The 25055-nt window shown below is 44.3% G+C and overlaps 1 protein-coding gene across 9 annotated transcripts in view; it reads right to left on the reverse strand.

The window, feature by feature from the left end:
* Nucleotides 1-6743: 6743 nt before the first annotated feature.
* ARHGEF6 (Rac/Cdc42 guanine nucleotide exchange factor 6) overlaps nt 6744-25055 on the reverse strand; it is a gene marked incomplete at its 5' end in the record, with an annotated part of 118338 nt that continues 100026 nt past the window's right edge. For 4 of the 9 annotated variants that reach the window (XM_082680725.1, XM_082680732.1, XM_082680729.1 and 1 more), the window contains 10 exons: nt 6744-8741; nt 10632-10686; nt 12720-12819; nt 15028-15117; nt 16244-16337; nt 17520-17540; nt 19105-19242; nt 20301-20446; nt 21668-21746; nt 22556-22642. In XM_082680725.1, coding sequence (XP_082536851.1) covers nt 8601-8741; nt 10632-10686; nt 12720-12819; nt 15028-15117; nt 16244-16337; nt 17520-17540; nt 19105-19242; nt 20301-20446; nt 21668-21746; nt 22556-22642 — 951 coding nt within the window. In that variant the 3' untranslated portion in view covers nt 6744-8600. The remainder of the gene's footprint in view (nt 8742-10631; nt 10687-12719; nt 12820-15027; nt 15118-16243; nt 16338-17519; nt 17541-19104; nt 19243-20300; nt 20447-21667; nt 21747-22555; nt 22643-25055) is intronic. The other 5 variants (XM_082680726.1, XM_082680728.1, XM_082680727.1 and 2 more) reach the window with 5 other exon arrangements.

Here is a 25055-nt window from a genome sequence, read left to right on the forward strand (position 1 = left end):
TTTATTTATTTTATTTATTTATTTATTTTGGTTGCGCTGGGTCTTAGTTATGGCACGTGGACTCTTAGTTGCGGCATGCGGACTCTTACTTGCAGCATGCATACAGGATCTAGTTCCCTCACCAGGGATCGAACCCCGGCCCCCTGTGCTTGGAGCACGGAGTCTTACCCACTGGACCACCAGGGAAGTCCCTGATTCACATTTCTTATTACTAGGAGTTAAAGACTTGGTTTTTTATCCATTCACCCACCCATCCAACACTGATTGGGATGATACATTCTGTGCTATGCACTTGATGGATATGATCCAGTCCCTGCCCTCAAGTAGCTTACGGAATGTTGCATCACAGGTGTGCAAATGTTGAAAGCCCAGCGTGAATGCCGCAGCGGGGGTCAGGACCAGTGTAACAGGGAATACACAGGAAGGACGTGTAACTCGGACAAGCGGGGCAAGGTAGGTGTCAGGAAAGGCTTTCCAGGACAGGTGGCACAGACTGAGTCTTGAGGGACGTTGAGGGGAGGAGGGGCCACAGGGAGGAAAGGAGGACCAGAGGGAGGGCACAGAGCATACGAAAGCAGAGATTGTGAAGCTGGACAAAAGGTCCAGGGGAGCAGCAGCAGGAGTCAGCTCGCAGAGGGCCTTGTGTGAGAAAGAATCTTGGTGTACAGGTCAAACAGCACGTGCTGAAGCCCAATCTAGGAAGAGCCTTTGTGCTTATTTGGCAGACAGAAGCTTCCCTCTGAGCTGCTTGCCCAGAGGGGCTGGCTCTACAGCTTGGCCAAGGTTGCCTGCTTGCCAAGAGCTGGGTCAGACTGGACCCTGCAGGCCTGGAGGCTGCTGAAAGCTTAGAAGCCCACTGGCCTTCCGCTATTGGCACCAAGGCAAGTCTTCACAATTCTTCCAGACAGAGAGCAGAGACCCCAAATTATGGGGAAAGTTGGCTCATTCAATAAATATTTCTTGAGTAGGTTCTACGGGCTTGACCCTGTATGAGGCCCCGAATTTACATGGATGAAAGGAGCCTATTCCCCCCTTTTAAGGTAATTAACATTTAGTGTGGAAAAAGACACAAGCAAATAAAGTGCAGCGTGATGGAGTCTGGATTCCCTGAGGAGGCAACGCTCGAGCTTTTTTTTTTTTTTAATTTATTTGAAAATTATTTCAAACGTACAGAAAAGTTGCAAAAATAAGAACAGTACAAATAAAAAGTGGTTTCTGAATCATTTGAGAGTAAGTCGTGTACCTCACGGCCTTCACCCCTAAATACTTCAGCATGTATTTCCTAAGAATAAAGATATTCTTATTTATAACCACAGGTACAGTTATCAACTTCAGTCGATTTAACATTGATATTGATCTTCCATTTGTATTCCAATTCAGGTAAGTCATCCAATAATATCTTTTATAGCATTTTCCCCTCCAGCACGGGATCCAGTCTAGGGTCGGTATTGCATTCGGTTGTCATGTCTCTTTAGTCACCTTTAATCTGGAACATTTCCACAATCTTTGTCCTTTTTTTTTAATATAAATTTATTTATTCATTTACTTCTGGCTGCGTTGGATCTTCATTGCTGTGTGCGGGCTTTCTCTAGTTGCAGCAAGCGGGGGCTACTCTTCCTTGCAGTGCGCAGGCTTCTCATTGCGGTGGCTTCTCTTGCTGCGGAGCACAGGCTCTAGGCACGTGGGCTTCAGTAGTTGTGGCATGCAGGCTTCAGTAGTTGTGGCTCGGGGGCTCTAGAGCACAGGCTCAGTAGTTGTGGCGCACAGGCTTAGTTGCTCCGCGGCATATGGGATCTTCCCGGACCAGGGCTCGAACCCAGGTCCCCTGCATTGGCAGGCGGATTCTTAACCACTGAGCAGGGAAGTCCACAATCTTTGTCTTTAATGACATTGACTTTTTAGACTAATATAGTAACAATCTGTCCCCTTTAAAAAAAAAAGTGTTCCTTATTTTGAGTTTGTCTGATGTTTCCTCATGATTAAATTCAGGTTATGCTTTCCTGGATGGAAAACTACATAAACGATGTTGTGTCCTTCACAGCATATCACATCTGGAGGCACATGACGGCTGTTTGCCTCCCACTGTTTTTTTTTTTTTAATTATTTAATTTATTAATTTATTTTTGGCTGTATTGGTTTTTTGTTGCTGCTCGCGGGCTTTCTCTAGTTGCAGTGAGCGGGGGCTACTCTTTGTTGCAGTGCACAGGCTCCTCATTGCAGTGGCTTCTCTTGTTGTGGAGCATAGGCTCTAGGTGCACAAACTTCACTAGTTGTGGCATGTGGGCTCAGTAGTTGTGGCTCGCAGGCTCTAGAGCACAGGCTCAGTAGTTGTGGCGCACGGGCTTAGTTGCTCCACAGCATGTGGGATCTTCCCGGACTAGAGCTTGAACCCATGTCCCCTGCATTGGCAGGCAGATTCTTAACCACTGCGCCACCGGGGAAGTCCCTGCCTCTCATTGTTGATGTGAATTTTGATCACTCAGTTAAAGTGCTGTCCAATTTCCCCACTCTATCTAGAGTTACTATTTTCCACCTTGCAACTAGTAAGCACTCTTTGGGGAAACACTTTAAGACCATACAAGTAACTTGCTCGTCATCAACGTTTCCCTCTATATTTTAACACCCAGTGATAATTTTTGCCTGAATCGGTCTTTACTATGATGGCTGCAAAACGGGGATTTTCCAACTCCAGAGTTCCTTCCACGTTTACCAGTCAACCCTCAGCATGGTACTGTAAACAAGAGCCTTCCCTTTCTCCCCACTTACTTATTTATCAATATGGACACATAGATTTCTACTTTTTCCAATGTTTTCAAATTCATTACTGTATTTTCGTGCTCAAATTTTCCCTTATTTGGCCAGTAAGAGCCTCTTCAAGTTTGCACCTGTGTCTTTGTAACATGCCCCTATCATATTTCTGAGCATTACTTTCTGGCAGAACAAGATGTGCCAGGCTCATCTTGTACCTTTCCTGCCTCAGCCGTAGAATTGGCCATTTCTCCAAGGAGTCCTCATTCCAGTGCAGAGTATAGGGTTTAGAAACCAAGTTCTGGGCACAGCTGTGTTCATTGCTATTAGGATGTCACTTCCCCTAGGAAATGTATGTGTTTAGATGCCTATGTATATACATGTAGGTACTAAAGCTGTCAGCCTTAGCAAATAAAATTTCAGGGTAGGGACTTCCCTGGTGGCACAGTGGTTAAGAATCAGCCTGCCAATGCAGGGGACACAGGTTCAATCCCTGGTCCGGGAAGATCCCACATGCCACAGAGCAACTAAGCCCACGTGCCACAACTACTGAGCCTGCGCTCTAGAGCCCACGAGCCACAACTACTGAGCCCGCATGCTGCAACTACTGAGCCCACGTGCCATAACTACTGAAGCCCATGCACTCTAGGGCCCATGCTCCGCAACAAGAGAAGCCACTGCAATGAGAAGCCCACACACCTCAAAGAAGAGTAGCCCCCTCTCGCCGCAACTAGAGAAAGCCTGTGCACAGCAACGAAGACCCAACGCAGCCAAAAAAAAATTTTTTTTTAAAAATTCAGGATACCCAGTTATATTTGGATTTCAGGTAAACACTGAAAAACTTAGTATAAATATATCCCATGCAGTATGTGGGACATGATCTATACCAAAACATTATTTGATGTACAGCTGAAACTCGGATGCAACTGAGCATCTTGTGTTTTATCTGGCAACCCTAATTCATACATACACACTACATACATATAAATGTACACATATACATGCAGAGATACATATGTACATGCATTTTAGAAATCAGGAGTTCACATAGATACTTGAGCTGACTCTAAATGGAAAGGAATGAATTTGCTTGATGGACAGGGATGGGAAAGGGATTCTAGGCAGGGCAAATGGCATATTATGGGACTTAAAAGAAATTCAAGGAGATCCAACTTTACTGAGTGTGGCGGGGAGTAGCAAGAGAGTAAATTTTTAAACAGGTGAATGACATAGATCTTTTAGATAATCATTCTACTGGCACCAAAGAGGCCAGACTATTGGCACCCAAGAGGCTAGGCTACAAGAGGCAAAGAGATGCATTAGTCTGAGGGAGAGATGATAAGCATCAAAAATAGGCAACGGAGGATGGGGAGAAGTTCAGGGGTTACAACAGAGTTAAAAATTTTAAGACTTGATGACTAAATGTATAAAGGGTTAATGTATAAATTTATACAGGGTTGAGGGAGAGGAAGGAATAAAGGACAATACTTGTTTTTCCGGTTCGGGCAACTAAGTGGCCAGGGGTGCTATGTACTGGGATAGGAAACATTGGAAGAGCAGATCTAGGACTACGAATGAGGAGTGCAGTTTGGGACATGCTGAGTTTGAGGTGCTGTAGGACGTCCAAGCTGAGATGTCCACAAGGTAGCTGCATCCATGGGTCTGGAGCTCAGGAGAAAAGGTCAGGATGGAAAAATATGGACCAGGGACTCATCTACACTTTGATGAATAAAGTTATAGGAATAGACAAGGTTGTCTAGGAAGAGGCTATAGAAAGGAAGAGAAGAGGCAAAGAGTGTCAAGGATCAGCAACATTCAGGGGACAGGCAGGAGGTAGATCCAGCAAAGGAGACTTTGGGATGGTCAGAAAGGTTGAATGAACGCCAGGAAAGCTGGGATCATGAGAGCCCAGGAAGGAGAGATTTATCAAGGAGGCAAGGGTCGGAAACTGCAGAGAGGTCAAGATGGGTATTGAAAAGCGCTCCCTGGATTTGTCAGTAAGAGCTCATCAGTGACTTCAGGAGAGTAGATGGCCGAGGTAGAAGCTGACTTGGCAAGTACCAAGTGCAGAGGAGGAGATGCAGTAGCAAGAGCATGGTTTCGAGAGGCAGACGGACCAGGGTTTCAAATCCCTGCTACACACATACTAGCATATTGTTCAACCACTGTACCTTGGTTCACCTGTAAGATGGGGATAACAATAGTGAATACCTCATAGGGTTGTTGCAAGGGTTACAGGAGCTTAACTATGTAAAACAGTGCAGAGCCTAGCACATGGGAGGTGCCATGTTACAGCTATTGCTTCGGCTTCCTACGCTGAGGCAGAAAGGTAATATCAGGTGCCTATAAAATTGATGGCTACAGGGGCTTCCCTGGTGGTGCAGTGGTTAAGAATCCACCTGCCAATGCAGGGGACACAGGTTTGAGCCCTGGTCCGGGAAGATCCCACATGCCGCAGAGCAGCTAAGCCCGTGTGCCACAACTACTGAGCCTGCACTCTAGAGCCCGTGAGCCACAACTACTGAGCCCGCGTGCCACAACTACTGAAGCCCGTGTGCCTAGAGCCCGCACTCTGCAACAAGAGAAGTCACTGCAATGAGAAGCCCGCGCACCGCAACGAAGAGTAGCCCCCCACTCGCCACAACTAGAGAAAGCCTGAACGCAGCAACAAAGACCCAATGCAGCCAAAAAAAAAAAAGACAGCTACAGAAGTGGAAGTCAGGGGGCTTCCACTGACTATGGCTTCAAGGTCATAACACGGCAGCTGTAATCCAAATCCAGTTTCAGAAGATGCTGCTGCCACTACAGTCTGTCACCCATAGGTAGTACAGAAGCCACGAACATATCCTTGGAACCTCCTGCCAGCCAACAAGCCCCAGGAAGATAGCCTCTGCTAACTGAATCTTTTCAAACATTGCACAAAGACATCTCATTGGCAGAAGTGAAAATGTATCAGAACCCACACTGTATCGGAACCCTAACTGCAAGGGAGTCTGGGCTAGGTGCTTTTTTAGCCTTGGGGTTGCGGGTGGGGGGAGGAATGGATGCTGAGTAGTAACAGATAATATCCAGTGTATCTATCTTGAGGGTGGAGCAAATATTTTCATCCTGACCGCTGACCCCAGCATTCCACCTGTGGTCAAAATAGAGCAAAATTGACAAAATCCTGCAAAATACAAAGAGGGATGGAAACCAGACTAAAGATCAAGGGATACGCTTGAACAAGCAAGTGAATATCTCTTTCTCTTATATTGGAAGGAAAATGGTGAGAAGAGGTACAGACAGTTTATAGGTTGGGGGCAGGAGGAGAGGGGTGGAGAAGTTACAGAAGGTTCTCTCTCAAGAGATGTATTATCTCTTTAAAGTGGGGAACAAATATCATCTGGCCTGAGTGAAAAAGGTAGAAGCTGGTTCAGGGGCCTGATGAGCATGGATAGCTAATGAGGGAAACAGAAGAGGAAGCTGACACAACATGAGAAATCTTTCTGCACACCAGCTAGCAAAAAAAAAAAAAAAAAAGAAAGAAAAAGAAAATGAAGAAGAAACACAGAACTTATTTTATAAAGCATTGTTATTCTTATTTATTGAAAATGTCCAGTTTAAAAGTCTTCAAAATAAAAACAAGTTAGAAAATTTGAGCTGTGTAAGAAGGGACATGACAGAAGAGGAACTGAAAGGCCTCGAAGGGCAGCAGTTTGACTACAGAGTAACAGGGACCCATTTATAGAGTACTGTAAACAACACAACTATGGAGACACTGCCGTCAGGTTAACATGGCTTCATTTCCCATATAGGATTATCGAGTGGGAGCGCGGACACCACTCTGCACGAGCTACATTACCCAGAGTACACAGGGCCTCTCATCAGAAGGGCCACGTCCCCAAAACATGCATATGGACACGTCTCTTTAAAATAAAGACCTTTCAATATTTTAAGCAATCCTATATACCTTATCAACTAAAGTACTTTGTAATCACAAAAATGTTTCCTATGGATATAGTTTGCACATTTATTGCAAGCCATTGACTAACCACAGACAGGGCAGATGCTATGATCTGTGTTGCTGTTACTGTTGTTTTCCATTTGGAGATGAAGGACGGCATCTCTAAACTGTTGGGCTATAAACAGAACAACAGCCATTCCTAGCAATCTTGTTCGGTCTTCGGCTTCCAAAGACAGCTGGGTGTGGCTGGCTGAGATTGGTCTGCAGGAACAGTCCATTTCCCGTGGACGGTGTCATTTCTGCTGTGCAGCAAGCAGTCAACAGCCCCGTACCATGTAGTTATGGGAACTGAGACCCACCCTGTACTAGAAAGGAAAAGGGCTTAACAAGCTGGGGAGTTCAAGCTTCAAGTTTGGTTCCTAAACAACACTCACAAAACCCACATTTATAGGCACCCATCAAATGTAGGTGGGAGACGACTTTGCTCAGTCCACTGGTCCTTGGCCTCTCTTTCCAGCGATCTCCTCCACCTGGCCAAACTTCCCGTCTTTGGGACAGACAGGGGCAGGTTGCACTGCTCTGTCCTACAGCCCCAGGCCAACTTTCAACTGTGCTGAATTTGGATGTGTGTTGCCCTCCTGTGACCCTCTTCTAAACCTGGCTTATCACAGTTCTAATTTCCCGGATGCTTACAAAGGCGAGGGTTTGATTCAACAAGCAACTTGAGTCAACCAGTTCCAAATAATCAGCTTCACTAGTAGCCAGCACACAGCTACTAGAGCGGCCCTTTCTTTCCGGCTATCCAAACTGGGCCAACAGCACGTTTCTGCAAATAATGCTTAGAGTCCTACTCGAAGAGGCTGGTGACTATCACAGCTTCTCACAGCATATATGGTAGAGCAATCAAGGGAATTAAAGCTGTCTGCTAGGGCACAACATCTCCTCAAGTGTGGACTGAAGGATGAGAAGTCGCAATTTGAATATGTGATGTAGAAAAAAGTAAGTGCTCACAGTCTGTATTTTTAAAAAGCAAAGCACAGACACACCAGTTGACACACCGCTTGGTATGCTTGGCTAAAAGCACTGCGGAAATAGAAAACTTACACGCAAGGCAGAAGGTTAGGGACAAAACCTACCATGCACTGGCAAGAGATGGGCAACTCTGCTACTGAAGGGGAGGACTGTCCAGTGCAATTTGCTAATGGATTTGGTGTTGGCATGGGTGACCAGAGCTTCTGTCCCAGAGTTAAAATGTAAACCAACACGAAAGGAGGGAGGGCACTACGGTTTTCTTGGTCTTATAGACAAAATAGGGTAGTCATTAAAAAAAAGTGTGCATTGAGGACGGCCCAGGGAAGGGCAGCTGGATCACTGGGCAAACTGTGTTAGCCTTTCACCCTACGCCAGTTGGAGTTCCAGAAGTGTTGCCTTCAGTAAATCAGGTACTGAGGGGCTGCCAGGAACAGGAAAGCATTGGGGGAGAAAGTCAAGTTCACATTTAATAAGCCATGGCCGGCCACTTTGGGACAGCAGCCAGCCCAAAAAGAGTGACCCGAGATAATGGCTGGTAAAGAGGCACTATGAATTGAAAGCCATCTGAAGGCCATGTAAGTCATTTGCCTACATTAGCTTCCCTTTGCTTACTGAATGGAAAAGACTGGGGAGATGTTCACCCCCTCTTGCTTTGACCTCTGTTAAAAAAAATAACCAACCAACCAATAACCAAACAACAACAAACACTGAACCAAACAGAGAGAGAGAGAGAGAGAGAGAGAGAGAGAGAAAGAGAGAGAGAGAGAGAGACACTAAGATACGAAATAAAAACCAGAGAAGTGAGCAAGCTGAGTCAGATCACTCAGCTGGACACTTCCCGATGCCCTGCGGGCACCCTCCAGCTGCACTGTGATGGTTATGGGAGAATGGAGGGCTTGCTACTGGACTCGGCCCGCATACACTCATCAGTTTGCTTCAACAGCCTCCGGACCAGCTTTTCTAGGTCCCTTCTTGATTTCAACTCTTCTTCCAGGCACTGCTTCATTCTTTTATTCTCCTATGGTGGGAAAAGGTTGGTTGGTTACCAAACAAAGGGACCCCGCCTCAGGGCCCCTCCTGCTCGGTCTCTTGGCAGTGACAACACTTTCCTGCCTCAAGTTCCTCTCCCTCAGCTTCTAAGACAAGGCAGCCTCTTGATTGTTCTACTTCTCGCTGACCATCCCTTGAGATATAATACAAGCATTCTCTAGGGCTCTGGCCCTGGCCCTCTTCTAATTCAACACACTTTTCACTTAGTGCCTCTTCTCTTTCAACTCAAATAACTACATGGGTGCCTCCCCTGTCTCTCTGGTACTGACCTCATCTCAGCTCATGAGCACCAGGTCCACAGTCCCCAATGCCAGCTTAGATGTGTCACAAGCACCTCGGACTCATTACGCCCTAAAGTGAACTCAATCTCTCCCCCACCCCCCAAACTTCTCTTCCTCCTGTGGCTCTTGATTTCCGTGAAGGGCACCACCATATCAAAGTAGATACCCAACACCCCTACACTGTTGGTGGGAATGTCAGTTGGTGCAGCCACTATGGAAAACAGCGTGGATGTTCCTCAAAAAACTGAAAATAGAACCACCATATGATCCAGGGATCCCACTCCTGGACATATACCCAGACAAAACTATAATTCAAAAAGATATGTGTACCCCTATGTTCATAGCAGCAATATTCACAAGAGCCAAAACATGGAAACAACCTAAGTGTCCATCAACAGATGAATGGATAAAGAAGATGTGGTGCATATATACAATGGAATATTACTCAGCCATAAAAAAGAATGAAATAATGCCATCTGCAGCAACATGGGTGCAAGTAGAGATTATCATACTAAGTGAAGTAAGTCAGAAAGAGAAAGACAAATATCATATGACATCACTTATATGTGGAATCTAAAATATGACACAAATGAACCTACCTATGAAACAGACTCACAGACATAGAGAACAAACTTGTGGTTGCCAAGGGGAGGGGGATTGAGGGAGGGAAGGACAGGGAGTTTGGGATTAGCAGATGTAAACTATTATATATAGGATGGATAAACAACAAGGTCCTACTGTATAGCACAGGGAACTATATTCAATATCCTGTGATAAATCATAATGGAGAAGAATAGGAAACAAGAATGTCTCTATGTGTATAACTGAGTCACTTTGCTGTACAGCAGAGATTGGCACCACATTGTAAACTAACTATACCTCAATTAAAAAACAAAAAAACAAAAAACAAAGTAGATACCCAGGTAAAAAGACTCATCTTCCATCCCTGGTTCTTTCTTAATCCCCACATCATGGCGCCATTTTCCAAAGGCTCTAACTCTGCGATGTGCCTTCCTTTACATCTGTGTCCCTCCTCCGTAGCCTGAGCGGCTCTCCCTCCTCAGCTCAGGACTTTATCACGTCTCACCCTGAGTTTTATAATAACCTCCTAAGTGGTCTTCCAGCCTCTGGTCTCTCTCCCTTCAATCCATCCTTTACCCTGTCACCAGGTACAGTCAGTCCTCAAACCCAAGGGAGAGTGTCCCTCATGGAGCACTGGATCAGATCTGCAGAGGAGCCCACGAATCATGATTTATGGTTCTGTTTACACTTACATGCTCATGACTGACTCATCTTTTCTTAAATTCTGTTTGCAAAAGTCAGGGAACATGAAGTTGTAACTAAGTTTGTGATCCTATTGTAAATCCCTGAATAGGTATATAGGCAAGCTGCAGAAATTGAAACCCAAGGCCACGTGGTAAAATCAACAAAACCCACCTGGCTGACACAAGGGAACTAAGAACCCCCACCTCACCACCTTGCTCCTGGCCTTCTCCTGAGGGCATCTACCAGTGCGCAGCAGGGAAGAGGGAGCAGGCCCGTTAGGATCTGAGAAAACGACTTTCGAATTTCATTACCTGTTTCAGCTCTTTGACCTCATCCTTCAAGGCATAAACAGTATCGACAAGGCTCCTAGAACACAAAGATAAAGTTCATAGATTAATAGATGGCACTGAGATATTGTTAAGTGATACTTAAGAAGAAAAGCAGCTTTATAGACATACAGATCCTGAAAAGCGGTGGTCTTGCTGGTGAATCGGAAGAGATACTGCTATGAATGGCCCTTGTGTTTCTCATTTTTATGGGCTAACAACCAGCATCACACAAGCTCTTTCTAACACCGTGTCACCGCACGTTTTCTACACTTCCCTCCTCCTCTGCTGCTTGCTTCCCAGCTTAGGCAAGTACTAAAAAAATAAAACAGACTAGTGTATTGTACACCTGTAACTTATATAATACAGTACATCGACTCTACTTCAATTTTTAAAAATAAATAAAAAGAAAATGGGGGGGAAGGGTAAGCTGTGACAAAGCGAGAAAGTGGCATGGATACACTACCAAACGTAAAATAGATAGCTAGTGGGAAGCAGCCGCATAGCACAGGGAGATCAGCTCGGTGCTTTATGACCACCTAGAGGGGTGGGATAGGGAGGGTGGAGGAAGGGAGATGCAAGAGGGAGGAGATATGGGGATATATATATATATATATATATATATATATATATACACACACATATGTATGTATAGCTGATTCACTTTGTTATAAAGCAGAAACTAACACACCATTGTAAAGTAATTATACTCCAATAAAGATGTAAAAAAAAAGAAAGAAAGAAAAGTCAAGAAAAAAAAGAGACTAGGGCTCCTCATAAGGTTTGATTTCTCTCTTGGGGGCAGGAAGGACCATCACCTGACATATTGTAATGAGAGGTGTCACCAGGCCCTGCCTATCCTACGCTATCTGTGCTATGGCATTGCCCTTCTCACCTATCTGACCCTACACCATCGTACATGACACAAACACAAAGTCAGGGGCATTATTTCTAAAAGATTCCATATATTCCAAAAAAGGATAAAGCGCCTTGGCAGAACTGTGGAAGAGTCATTTCCTCTCTGGCTCTCTCCCTGGACAAGGACATTGGAGATCTGGGCTCCAGTTCTGACCCTACGACTTGCCAGTCCTCTAACCTTAGGTAACCAGTTTTCTTCTCATCCTCTCTTGGTCTTATTTTCTTCACATACAAAATGGGGATAATATCACATTCCCTGAAAACCTCATAAAGTCATTGTAGGGGTTAATATAGCTATAATAATAGTAATTATAACGATCATCATTTATTGAGTAATTATCATGTGCTAGCCTTTGTACTTCTTATTCCATTTAACCTCACAAAAACTCTGAAAGTATTACTATCATACCCATTTTACAGATGAGGAAACTGAGGCACAGAGAGGTGATGGAACTTGCTCCAGGTCACACGGCTAACAAGTACCAGAATCTGGAGTTGAATCAGGGCTGTTATTCTCTTGAGCCCAAGTGCTGTACCATTTGGTCGTATCACTTCATACACCAGATGGAAAAATACATTGACGATGCCAAGCACTGTGAAACACGCTGTCCTATGCAAATTTAGGCCTGACTTCAGAAATGACTCAAGTATATACAAGTACTTAACCTGATTTTCCCCCGTTAGGTCACCCTCACTACTGTGCAAAGCTAAGTCAGGGACATAATTTCCCTGAATCTCAGTTTCCTCATCTGTAACAGTGGTGAAAGTAACGTTTATCTCCCAGGATTGCGGTAGGAGTTTAAATGAGGTCAAGTATGTGAAAATCCAGTGCCTGAGTCAATAAATGTGAGAGGCATCCCTCTGGGCAAGGGAATTGGTGCCATGGCCTTCCCAATGCCTCCAAACCGCATGTGGAGTGGTATTCTTGCGTGCCCTGAAGTCCCTTCCTGACCTCCTCTGCCTCTCCTTTCCCCTTCCCTTTGTGGCGGGCAGCCCTCCCCAGGCTCCCAACTGTACAGTCAGCCAAGAGGGCCACATTCTCAGATGAGGAGGGACTGTCCTTCCGTGCAGGCTTGGCCACAGCCACGTTGCCCTGCCAGAACCTTCTTTCCAGCCCCCAGAAAAATCAGAAAAGGTTTAGCCCGCTCTACGCACTTTTCTTCAATGATGGTCTGGCCGTTGCTTCTGGTTTCTTCAATGATGAGTTTCTCTTCCTCGGGGAGTAAGACTTGGGGAACGGAATCCTTGCGAGCACCTACAGACAAGGGCGGCAAGAGGCGAGGGAGGGAGTTTACTAGGGGAGACTATTTGTTGGGGGTTAGCTCCTTTCTACTGTGGTTTTTGAGGGGTCTTTGTTGACGGCATCCGGCTGCCTGGCGCCCCGAGAGTAGTCATCCAACATCTGCTGACGAAATCCTCCTGACGGGAGAAATTCGAAATGGCCAAATACACTGATTCCATCCTGGGGGCCGGGGGCACATTTTGTATTCAGAAACACAATGTGAAAAGGCTGCTGTGAGAATTGTCCTCAACCAAGACCCCATCTTTTCCTGTTTTGCCTCTTCCAGAGCAAAGAGCCAGCCAGTGACCATTCCTCCCTGCGCGTCTCTGGGGAACGGCACGCCACACCCCGTGGGTTTTGTATTTGAGTAAAAATCATGCAGAACGTAGCACTGCACTGGGACGCAGCATGCTTAAAGGGCCTCAGAAGCATCACTCACTCCCATTTGTTCTCTTTACCATCCTACACGGTGAAGCAGGGTCGGTGAAGACCATTTTGATGGAGGGTAGAGGGGGCGTTGGGGAGATGATCACAACAGCAGCAAAGATGCAGGCGTCCTTACTGCTCTCCGCTCACCATCTCCAGGCTCTGGGATGGAAGAGGTGACAGAGCAGCCATGGGACCTGACCAGACAGCTCTCCTGCACCTGCAACCTCCCCGTCCCTTCTGGATCCTTCCTCTCAGAGCCACTGGCTTCCTCTCTTCTAAGCCAAGTTCCTTCCAGTTGTGAACACTCAGTGCCTTCACTCAACCTCGATCCCTTTCCCGAGGTGGATGTGTCCCTGCCTTCCTCGGGGCCCAGTACTTCGTAGGTGCTTAATAAGTGCATAGCAGGCTGGCCGACTAACCAACCGACTGGACGCAGCGAGAAACAATAGCGGCCGCTTCTATGGGTGCAGGACTTCTGGCTGGAGAGGGATGGAGGGTGTCGGTCACCAGGATGCGAAAACGCTTACCACGTGCCAAGCACTATGCTAGACACTTTCCACACAAAAAAGGGAGGCCAGGGAGGACGGGGGTGGGGGAAAATTAGGTTCTTGAGGCCAGAATGCCTGCCCGCACCTCTGAGCAAATCTCCCGTCTCTGTCAGTGTGAGGACAGGAGGTGGCGGGAGGTGAGGTCGGATTTCGTATGAGGGCTGCTGCTTCTGGCGTCTCCTTGCCCCCCCTCTCTTTCCTCGTTTTTGCAATAAAAACTGCTCTCACTTTCTTTTCCTGACTCCTCGAACCTTGTTATCAGGGCTGGGCATGCCCAAAGCCAGAGGCAGGTTTGGTCTGAGAAGCAGAAGGTGTGACAGTCCCCCCTTCAGAGTCAAATGTGTCAACTTCCACATAGAATGCTTTCCCCATGACGACCTGAGAGACATGTTACTTTGGAAGCATCGGTCAGGGCAGTCCACTGAGGAAGCCCTGCCCACACTCAAGCCAGGCCTCAGTGGCTGTCCAGATGGAACATTATGGAGAGCTTATCTCCTACACAGATGCAAGACCCTCACACCAGCTATCCTGAATGCTCATAATAATGAAAGACCAAGGACATAAGCGATGTGACCTGGCTTTTCTAAAAGCACAAGGATGAATCAGAAAGTATTATCTCGCTTTCAGTTTGTAGCCTGAAAGTTGTTGGGGGAAATACCCTCACCTAATGGCTCCCTGATAAATTGTAGACATTCTCAAAAGGCCCTGCTAAGCAGCTACATTTCCAGATTTTCAGAGCAACTCTGAAACTTGAGTTTGGTGAAGCTCTGTTTGCTTAAATATGCAGCTGATCAAAGATAGTATTTTGACTTCCTTTCCAAATCTGCCTATAAGAAGAGATTAGCATCAGTTCACAGACACAGGAACTCTCTGGGCTCTTTAACTAGTGTTGGTGAAGGTATCTGCGTACTTCAAAGGAGAGTGACTTTAAAAAAAAATTTATTTTCATTTCTATCACCTCCAACTTTTTTACTCTTGCATCTCTCTTTGTCTCTGGGTGAAAAGAAACAGTGGGTAAACAAACCGCTTGGTAGCTAAAAGCAGCTTATCTGAAAGATGCAGCCCTGTGCCCGCCCCTCTGCTGCAAGTCACCTGCTTTACACACCCTGCAGCCCATCTGGGTTGCTGTTCTCTTTTTCTAAGAGGCAGTGAGCAGCAGCAGAGAAACATCACTCATTAGAGAAAGTGGTTTGGGGGAACCTACTTGAGCCGTGGCCTTGTTGAAGGTTGGCACTGGTACAGTAGGCTTCGATCACTTTCAGAATCTGAGCGTCCTCTTCCAGAGCAGCCGTACCTGTCAAGTGTAACGAATCGTGACTCCTCAGGAGATACATGCCTCCGGACCCTCGAAATGATGCAGTGCACTCGGGTGCCAGGCACTGGCTTCTCTGACCAGTGGCCTTAATGAAAGGCAGGAGAAAAAGCTGACCGGCTGGCATGGTGGAGCAGAGACACATCCACCTTGGGAAAGGGATGGGGCACCAGTGAGTTCAGCACCGAGAGTGGCCTGCTCCAGAAGCCACTTGGAGTTCGAAATTGGAGGGTCCTGCCAGTGTCTCAGAGGCTACAAGGCCAGCCCTGGGCTTGGCGCTGGCCTCAGTTCTCATCCCATACACCACACCCTTCCTCTCCATCAAATTTCAAGGCTCACTTTCTCTAGGAAGCTTTCCACCATTAATCCCACCCATTTTTTCCCAACCAGCCAGCCTAGTCACTGATTCTCCCTCTCATTCCCCCAACCGCCTCCAACTCATTCTAGAAATGACTGTTAACACGCTGCTGTGCACATCCAGGGGTGAGGTGAGGGGTAGGGGAAGCAGAAGCTAGAGTCCAGCAAAGATTTATCCAGACTGTATTTCGGACTGATACACACAGCTCTGTCACCCCTTGGTGATACATCACTTACTCCTTCATGTGTGTCCCAGAGTACCTTGTTCCCAGAGAGGCAAATGTGTGCATATCGATTGGCTGACCGACTTTGCAGCCTGCCTCTAAACCCAGCCCTGTTTCTATGTGCCAGCAGGCTGCCTCCTTGACTAACTGAGAACATCACTGAACATTAAAATTCCAGAGGATCTCAGGCTTTGGGCCTATTTAGTCGATCTCAGTAAAGGCAAATATCTCAGGTGTTAGAAACTAAGAGGGAAGAAAAAAATGTCTCCATAGCAAATGGGTCCCTTCAGTGGTTCTAAACCAGGTAGAGCCAAATGTTCAACATGAAAACTATATAGATGGTTTGTCTAAGACGACATGAAAAGCAGCAGGAGACAGCTTATTGCAAAAGCTGAGAGGTGGCGGCCAAGCCTTCCCATGCATTTTTCTTTATGTCAAAGGTGATGCTGAGAACATACTGCTCGAATCCTCTTCTTTCAAAAAATTCCTCATCCATAACCAACTTTCTAAAAGTACGAAACACATACTTCTGCGGATGACATATTCCTCCTCCGATGGCTTTCTTTCGGTCTTTCTTTTGTGAAGAAACTTCTTCATCGTTTTGGGGCTTTTACCAGATTCCTGTAAGGATAGAGGTTTCTTTATGAATTAAAAATTTCCCCAAAACACAAATTAAAAAAGCAAATGAAATTAAATAGAATGGCTCTCTCTTATTTTTGACAGTCTCATTTAGGAGGGTATCAGGATTTAATACTATACACAATAAAAATGGTTCCAATAAACTCTAAAAGGTTAAATGAAACCGAGGCAATGCTATTGTCCTCTCAATTGCCATAGAGATGGGAATAAGAATGGTGTGGGCCTACTGCAGATACGGTTGCTTCTCCAGGAGGCCAAATGCCTTTAGGGTACCATCTGCAGAGAAAGTAATGGATGTCAATCCCAGAGAAATAACAGTATTTCCTAACTTGGTTTATATTCCCCACTGATACAGCTTTAAGGGAATGAAATAACAATTGTAACTATTAATGGGGTATGGACCACTTTTTGAAGAGCTTCAAAACTATTTAAATAAATTCTCCTTAGCGACAGTTCCACAAAGAAGAATATCAATTTCCATTTGTGAGACAGGAAAATTAAGGCAGAGAGACTAAGTAAATTCCCTGTAGTCAGAGAGAAGAGCCAAATGAAGGATTTCCTGATAAATAATTTGGGGTTAGGCATAGCGTACCTACAGCAAGCTTAAACATACATCTATAAAGTTATATTTTTAATTAGTAGAAAAAAGAGAGATGAATTATTGGATTTGCCTTTGCCATATGAATAACCAGCAGGTCTAAAAAGGTGCTCATTAAGTACCCAAGTAAACAGTGATCATCTTATTCCAATCTCCCATGCAATGTATATACAGGATGCATGGTTAACAATCACTACCTTAAAAATAACTGCAACAAAGAATTTAATTTCTTCCACTTAGCCTCAGTGATCCACTTAGACTTGAAAACAGACAGACATGAAAAATTCACATGTGACAAAAATAACAGGAAAAATAGAAAGAGCATATAAAAAACCCCACGGAAAACAGACATTTTAGAGGCATTAGAAGATGACATTTTCGCACATATTTCACAAGAGCCTACTTTTCTGAAGAAAGTACTTACATGTCAGAATTGTATCTTCATATTTTAGCCACCAATTGTAACAAGGGACAAAACAAGCATAAAGGAAAGCTTCATTCATCAAAGGTTACAGCACAGCATTATATGATGTCACTGTACGCCAAAGATATCGTTCTACCCTTACCTTTAAGATATAAGACATCCTCTAAAGTGAATATGTAAAGAAAGAGAAGATGAGCGTGAGAGGTCGATGGTTATAATGACCAAATCCATTTATCAATAATTCTAAAACAACATTTGAAATGTTAGTGTTATCATAAATTACACAGAGAGAATATCATCATGTTTCCCACATTAGTTTCAGATGCAATATCATCATGCAAAAGCCCAAGGAATACAGTTCTGTGCAGAAAAACAAATGCTGAAAATAACTGAACTACACATCTCCCAGCAGAAACAAAGTGATCATGCCTTAGTTTTAATGGATTAGTTCTGTGAAGGATTAAGTCAACTTTACCCTTCAAAGCTCACCTTAATTTGAACTTAGTAACTGACAATTACAAAATATCCATCATTAAAAAGGGGACTTAGGTAACTATGAAGTGGCACTCCTGATTTAGGTAATCAGAGGAGAGAATTGGATAACTGCAGGAATCACTGGTCAATTTCCAAAGCCAACCTGTGGGGCTGTTTCCTGGCCAAATTCTGAATAGAGGTACATAATAAAGATTTGGCTCAAGGATTATTTCTCCTATCATGTCAGGTTAAAAGGATCAAAAAATCCTCCCATATCCAAATATTGTCCTACTTTTACTGCACTAAGAACTGGAGGCAACAATTAAGTGAAACAATTAAGTGAAGCATGGTGTTTTAAATCAAAAACTCAAAATTGAGCTAAGTCTGTGCCACTCATCAAAACACACATTTGACACAAAAATATATCCTGCCTTTGCACCATAATTCTAACACACGTCTCATAATTGTCACAGACTTAAATCTTCACTCGGTAAGACCTATTTAAAGAATAGTTACTAATATATGAGGATCTTTTCCGAAAGCTGAAATGATGAGAAACTTGTTAGGGGGAAAAAAAAAAAAACAAACCACCGTTTGGATGGAAAAGGTAATGCTCTGCACAGTTATGGAAGATAGTGACTGACATTTCCTGACTGCCACTTCTAGACAAAAAAAAAAAAAAACACCTTGAAATCCGCATTCTACCCAAATATCAGATGTTCTCTAGGGTTGTCGCTTAAAAGCCTCTTTTTAAAAGACACTCCTTTCACTAAATTCTTTTTCTCTTTCCACTGCAGCAAATAATTCAGACTTTCATAGTTCAGACCCACGGCTTGGTCCCATAAGACTTTTACTGATTTGGTTTAAGAGATCAAAATGATTCCAAATGCAGAGTTGGGACTGCTTGGTTAGCAATTCAATGCTAACGAAGTGGCATTTGTTTGAGATGTGTGTACATCATGACCTATTTATAGAATTATCATATAATCATAAAGGCAAGCCAGAGGCACTCCAGGGGGAGACCAGGGAAACTCAGGCAGTGCACAGAAACCTTGTGGATATTCAAGAAATATGTGTAGATGGACAATGCGGAAATGGAAAATTAATTTTAAAAAATCACTGAGTCTAGCAATTCGAGATTGACTGACATGTATCACCTATCATCAATTCTAGCACATGCCCACAGAACTCTTTGTAATAAACTACGAAATCAGCTTGTCTGAAGCATTTTATACCATATGTAGCAAAATTACCTCTTTATAACCTAGCGCTGCTGATGGTCTAAGTGGAGGCGCAGGTCGCAGACAACTTAAGCTCCACGGTTTTATAATTTGAGGAGGCTCCAAGGGTCCTCGGGGCTGTCCAGTAGAGCTAAAAGACTGGGAGAATGTCTGATGAGATGTTGGCAATCTGCCATCTGAACCCGTCCCCTGGGCCACACACTGAGAGAACAGCAATAGCTTTGTTGCATCCGCAAAGGCAGCCCCGGAAAGGAAAAGACGGGAAAACAAGTCTCCAGTTGGAGAACTGGCGCTTTCCAGTCAAGACTCTGGGGTCTCTAAGGAACAGCACAAAACTCACTCCACATCCCATGATCCTGCCCTCCCTCTGTCCTGGAATTTCATTCAAGTTAGGTGTTTTCTCCCCTCTAAGGAAGGAAAGTGGAGTAACAGTCAACATTTAATGAGTTTGGTCATGTGTGTGGCACTCAGTTAGGCACTTAAATAGGTTATTTCCTGAGAAGAACTTAAGACAAACTTTAGCAAAGTGAAGTAACCAGCCAGCAATTGGCAAAGCCAAGATTTGAACCCAGATCTGATGCCAAAAGCCCTTGTTCTTTCCACCACACACTGTGCTCAAAACTGGAATTTGGGCATCACAGGTTTGAGTGTTAACAGACAACACAGCACATCTTCAATCTCACTCGGCAAGTACAGTAAAATCTCATCAATTCAAATTCCGTGAACTCTAAATTTATGATAAAATGGAAGGAGACAACGCTCAAAGTTCACCCTTAAAGGTTACTGAGGGAATGTGATGCATAAATGAGATTGCATGGAGATGTTCAAGTACTCACGAAGGTAAACTATTTCCTTTGACTTAGCACATTATTAAAAAGAACGTAGTGGTTGCTGATTAAAATAAATGCTGTTTATCATTAAAACATCTTAGCAGGACTTCTGGCCAGAAAAACTTTGCTAGCAGTTAGTTGGAGTACCTTAATACTGTCAGACAAAGCTGCACACCTCTAAGTCAAACTCTGTTCATTGGGATGGGTCTCCCTCCATAACAAGAAACCAGAATTAGTGAGGTTTGACTGTACTTCAAACCCTACAAATACAGACTATGCAAAGGCTGAGGGCATGCTCACCACTTCTTGTAAGTCCTCAGCAGGCAAGATTTGACAAGAGACTCAATAATCCCTGGACAGGACAGATGGAGTACTTACGGAATGAGCACTACAAGATGATGATGATGTTTTGGATAAGGAACTGCAAGAGGCGGGTCCTCTGATCAGCCTGTACAGATGCTCCAGCCAATCCTGGAAGCCTTGGTTGTTGCCGCAGTGGACCACAATTCTCTCTACTATGTTACCTGCATCACCCGATCAGGAGCATTTGGAAACAAAAGGCAAGGAGGAGCTTGAGCTTGCCTCATTCATAAACACACTTCATTGCAGCTAGGACTTGGGTGTCTATTTTCAGGCGTTTTCATACCTATGAGCTAACCCTGTTGAAACTTCTCCATCAGGAACAGATAAGCTCTGATAATAAAGTAAAGACATAAATGCTCATATCTGGTTTATAAAACCATCCTGGATTTCTACCACTTACAGAATCTTGGAAGTAGTAGAAAACTTCACGCTAAACAAACTCCCAATCCAAACATGTAAGCACAGGGTCCATCTAGTTCATAGTCTAAAATGAGAATATTGTATTGCTTTACCCAATATCAAAGATGAAGCAAGGGCTTCCCTGGTGGCGCAGTGGTTGAGAGTCTGCCTGCCGATGCAGGGGACACGGGTTCGTGCCCCGGTCTGGGAAGATCCCACATGCCGCGGAGCGGCTGGGCCCGGGAGCCATGGCCGCTGAGCCTGCACGGGCCGGAGCCTGTGCTCCGCAATGGGAGAGGCCACAACGGTGAGAGGCCCGCGTACCGCAAAAAAAAAAAAAAGAAGAAGCAAGATCCAACTAAGACTGGTTCCAATCTCTGGGCCAACACCAAATCTCGGGCTCCCTATTGGGAAAGAAGGGGGTAAAGCCTGCGGCCGGCATCCCAGTGTTAGCCATCGTGTCGTGTCAGTGCAAAAAGTGCAACCATCAGGTGGATATCAAACAGGTTTGGAAAAAGGGACAAGAGGCCAAAATGTCACAGAGCATTATGGAGGTGTGGCATTTTGCTCAATTTGTGAAGAAAGTTTCACGGCTTTTCAGCACTTTTTAAAAACACACCCAAATCTTGCTAATTCATAGGCTGGTGATAAAATGGCTCCTCTGCCACCAGGGAACAGACGACAGAAGGGAGAGAAAATTACATTTACATCGGTCCATTTTGTTATTTCTTAGCTCTAACAAATAGCTCTTATACAAGAGAAGATTGAAACTAATGGCAAAGCCGAGGCTTTTGAATGACCAGGAGGTTTCCCTGCTATTGCTGTAGACTAATTAACCCAGGAAATGTAATATGCTTTGCCATGCCCATGTAAAACTTGCTCACGGATTTTATAACAGAAAATAATAGCACTTATTTATTTCAACCCCACTGCATTTCAAAAAGAATTTGAAGTAGCTACATGAAGAAGAGAAAATTACCTACCAGTGATTTCAAATGTGTAGTCATTCCCTTCAATTTCATCTAGTCTAGTCACCACCATTCCTGCTATTGGTATTTTTCCCTACCAGAAAAAGAATATCCCCATTAATTCTGTGGTTATACATGTCTCTGCTTATTTGTTAGATTTTCTGACCCTCTTAGGAATCACTGGTGAATTATGGAGAGACATATTTCTTTGGTCTGTCAATAGATAATATGTTTCCCCACTTTAAATTTTAATCAGACAAGAAAGCAAGGGGAAAATGGGGGTTGTGTTTTGCTAACACACCCTAAACCATAAGGTCAGGATTTAATCACAGTTTACTTTTCTAACACATTTTCCTGATCATCAGAAAACAAAGTAGAAACTCGAATTTCATGAAAATTAGTAATCGCTAGGCCAAGATAGGATATAGGCAACAGTAACTTACAGTACTCCGTGTTTTGGGAGCAGACTAAAGGAAGTTGAATTTCCTAAGGAGCTGAATGACTTCCATCTCAGAAACTTGAGTCACGTGATGTGACTGTAATAAGACAACCATAGGGGCAAGTCTCAACTTTATATTTTCTCAGCAATAATGATATGATATGGGCCTGGAAAATTCTGTTGCTAATTCATCTAGTTGCAGACTTCAATTTCTATTTACACATTCATAATCTAGCTTATAACCAGAGCAGTGGACATTCAGGATAAACTCATTATGCTAACACATACACCTCTGAGAGAAGGAACATCTGCTCTTATAAACTGTTTAATTACATGAAGGGTCAGACAGAACATTCTGTCTTTTCTGGCTGGAGCCTTTAATGCCGGAGTGGAAATATTGCATCTGGATGGAAACCTGTTTTCATTAGGGGTCTTGCTATTTGCTTTATATGAAATCTACTAACCTGATAGATAAAGCCACTCATCCGAGGACTTGCAGATAACATTATCAAGACACTTGAAAATAACATGAGGTACCGCTCCTCTTTTTCCTGAAGTGGAAGGAAAAAGATTAAATGAAAAATATAAATTGCACATTTTGCTTATTAAGAATTTCTGGAATCATTTTTGTAACATAGATCTTATATAAGGCAATGAAACACAGTGATTTTTTTTTTTTCAGTACATGGGCCTCTCACCGCTGCGGCCTCTCCCGCTGCGGTGCACAGGCTCCGGACACGCAGGCTTAACGGCCATGGCTCACGGGCCCAGCCGCTCCGCAGCATGCGGGATCCTCCCGGACCGGGGCACGAACCCGCGTCCCCTGCATCGGCAGGCGGACTCCCAACCACTGCGCCACCAGGGAAGCCCCCACAGTGATTTTTTTTTTAAAAAAAAGGATATCCAACTTAAAAGTATAAAACGCATTTAATTTTACTTTGAAAATGGATATAGGCCCCCAGTTTATCTGTGTCCTTCCTATACATAAGAGTTAAATACAAACAACCATGCTTGTTTCCCAAGCATGTAAGCCTGAAAAGTCACACAGTTAATGCCTTCCTGCCCAAGGTGCAACCAGAGCACAATGTAAGTCTCAATGTTCTCAAAGTGAAAATGATTTTACTTTGAGAAGTGGCCAAATAAAGGGGTTTTCAGGTGATAGGAAATTTATTATGCCCTAACATGTATGGTAAACTCTTCCTAAAATTACCGTTAATCAATAACTACACAATAATTATTATACCCATATAAAACAAAGAAGGAAACACTTTTTAAAATGGCACTAAAGGAAATTTTACACACGAAGGCTTCTCTGAACCCCTTAGACATGCAGTGAGTAGATGCCAAAGATTGCACTGGGCTCGTGCATCCGGCCATCTTAGCTACAATTATCCTCATGCCTGGCTCTGTCTCCTTTCTCCCGCTTGAGAAGAGCAACTTTCAAGGCTAATTTTTCTAACAAGTGTTCTGCGTTCTCTCACATATTTCTCTTGCTTGGTCTCATCTCCTGCTCTTGCTTCCAGCTGCCTCTCCTGTCTAACTGGCTTTTTCTGCTGCCTTTAGCATATGTACATCTCCTGTCCATTTCATAAGCTTTCACTTGCCCCCTGTGGCGCCTTAGCCATAACACCCTGTTTCTTGACATTTTATTGCCAAATTACTTGCTGCCTTTGTTTTCTCCCCATTGATCCCTCTCTAACTGCACCCCTGCTGCTCTCTCAAAGTCTTCAATCACTGCCTTCTAGAGAAATCCAATGGCTTCTTCCCAGTCTCCATACTCTTTGACCTCTGACCCTTCTGCAGCACTCAGCAGGCTGACCATTTTCAAATGCTCCTCCTAGAATTTCCACGACACACCACACTCCCCTGATTCTCCTCTATCTTCTGCTTTGTCTTTTTTTCTTTTTTTAATCTTTTGGCCTCGCCATGCAGCATGCGAGATCTTGGTTCCCCGACCAGGGATCGAACCCCAGCCTCCTGCACTGAAAGCGTGTAGTCTTAACCACTGCACAGCCAGGGAGTCCCTGCTTCGTCTTTTTCCGGCACTGATTCATCCTTGCTTTACCCAAGAGGTTTATCCCAAAGGTATGAAAGACTGTTAGAGTTGCTGCATTAACCTTCCACAGGGTATCTGCATTTTAAATGAGATTGCTTTTTTTTTCCAATTTTTAAATTGAAGTATAGTTGATTTACAATGCTGCAAGTGTACAGCAAAGTAATTCAGATACATATTCTTTTTCAGATTCTTTTCATTTTAGGTTATTACAAGATATTGAATATGGTTCCCTGTGCTATATAGTAGGTTCTTGTTGTTTATCTATTTTATGTATAGTGGTTTGAATCTGTTAATCCCAAACTCCTAATTTATCCCTCCCCGCTTTCCCCTTTGGTAACCACAGTAAGGAATCTCTGACAGAGACCTGTCAGGGAGTAGAGGAAGATGTTTGGGGAGGGAGAAGACGATGGTAATACCCCATAAATCACACCAGGTGATGTAATCAACCTTCTTCCCCCACCCCGCTCCCTTCCTAAAAGACATAATCCATCTTCAGGCTTCTGTGCTTCTCTCTGGATATTTACTTCCCAAGAAGGCACATCTGTCAGGGGCATGTAAACCTCTGCCTCTAACTCTGACCTCCTACCCACATTTCTATACCGTTTCAACAGCTGCCTACAAGTCATCTCCTCCTGGATACCCACCATCACTTGAAAGTTACCAGGTCTGAAATGACATCCGTCATTTCCTCTAGCCTCTGGCTCACCACTTCCTACAGGCTTTCCCTTCTAAACAGGTCTCATATTTGCCCCTTAAGTTTCGTTCTCTCTGCCACCACCTTCCTGGGGGGTACTTACCACTTTCCAACCCAGATGGCCTGTCTCTAGCCCCATCCCCTCCAGTTTAGCTGACATACACAGCTGTCAGGTTGTCACTGTCACAACGAAACGCCCCTTTCGTTTCACCCC

Source organism: Grampus griseus (genome assembly GCF_964374135.1).
Source record: "Grampus griseus genome assembly, chromosome: X".
NCBI lineage: Eukaryota > Metazoa > Chordata > Mammalia > Artiodactyla > Delphinidae > Grampus > Grampus griseus.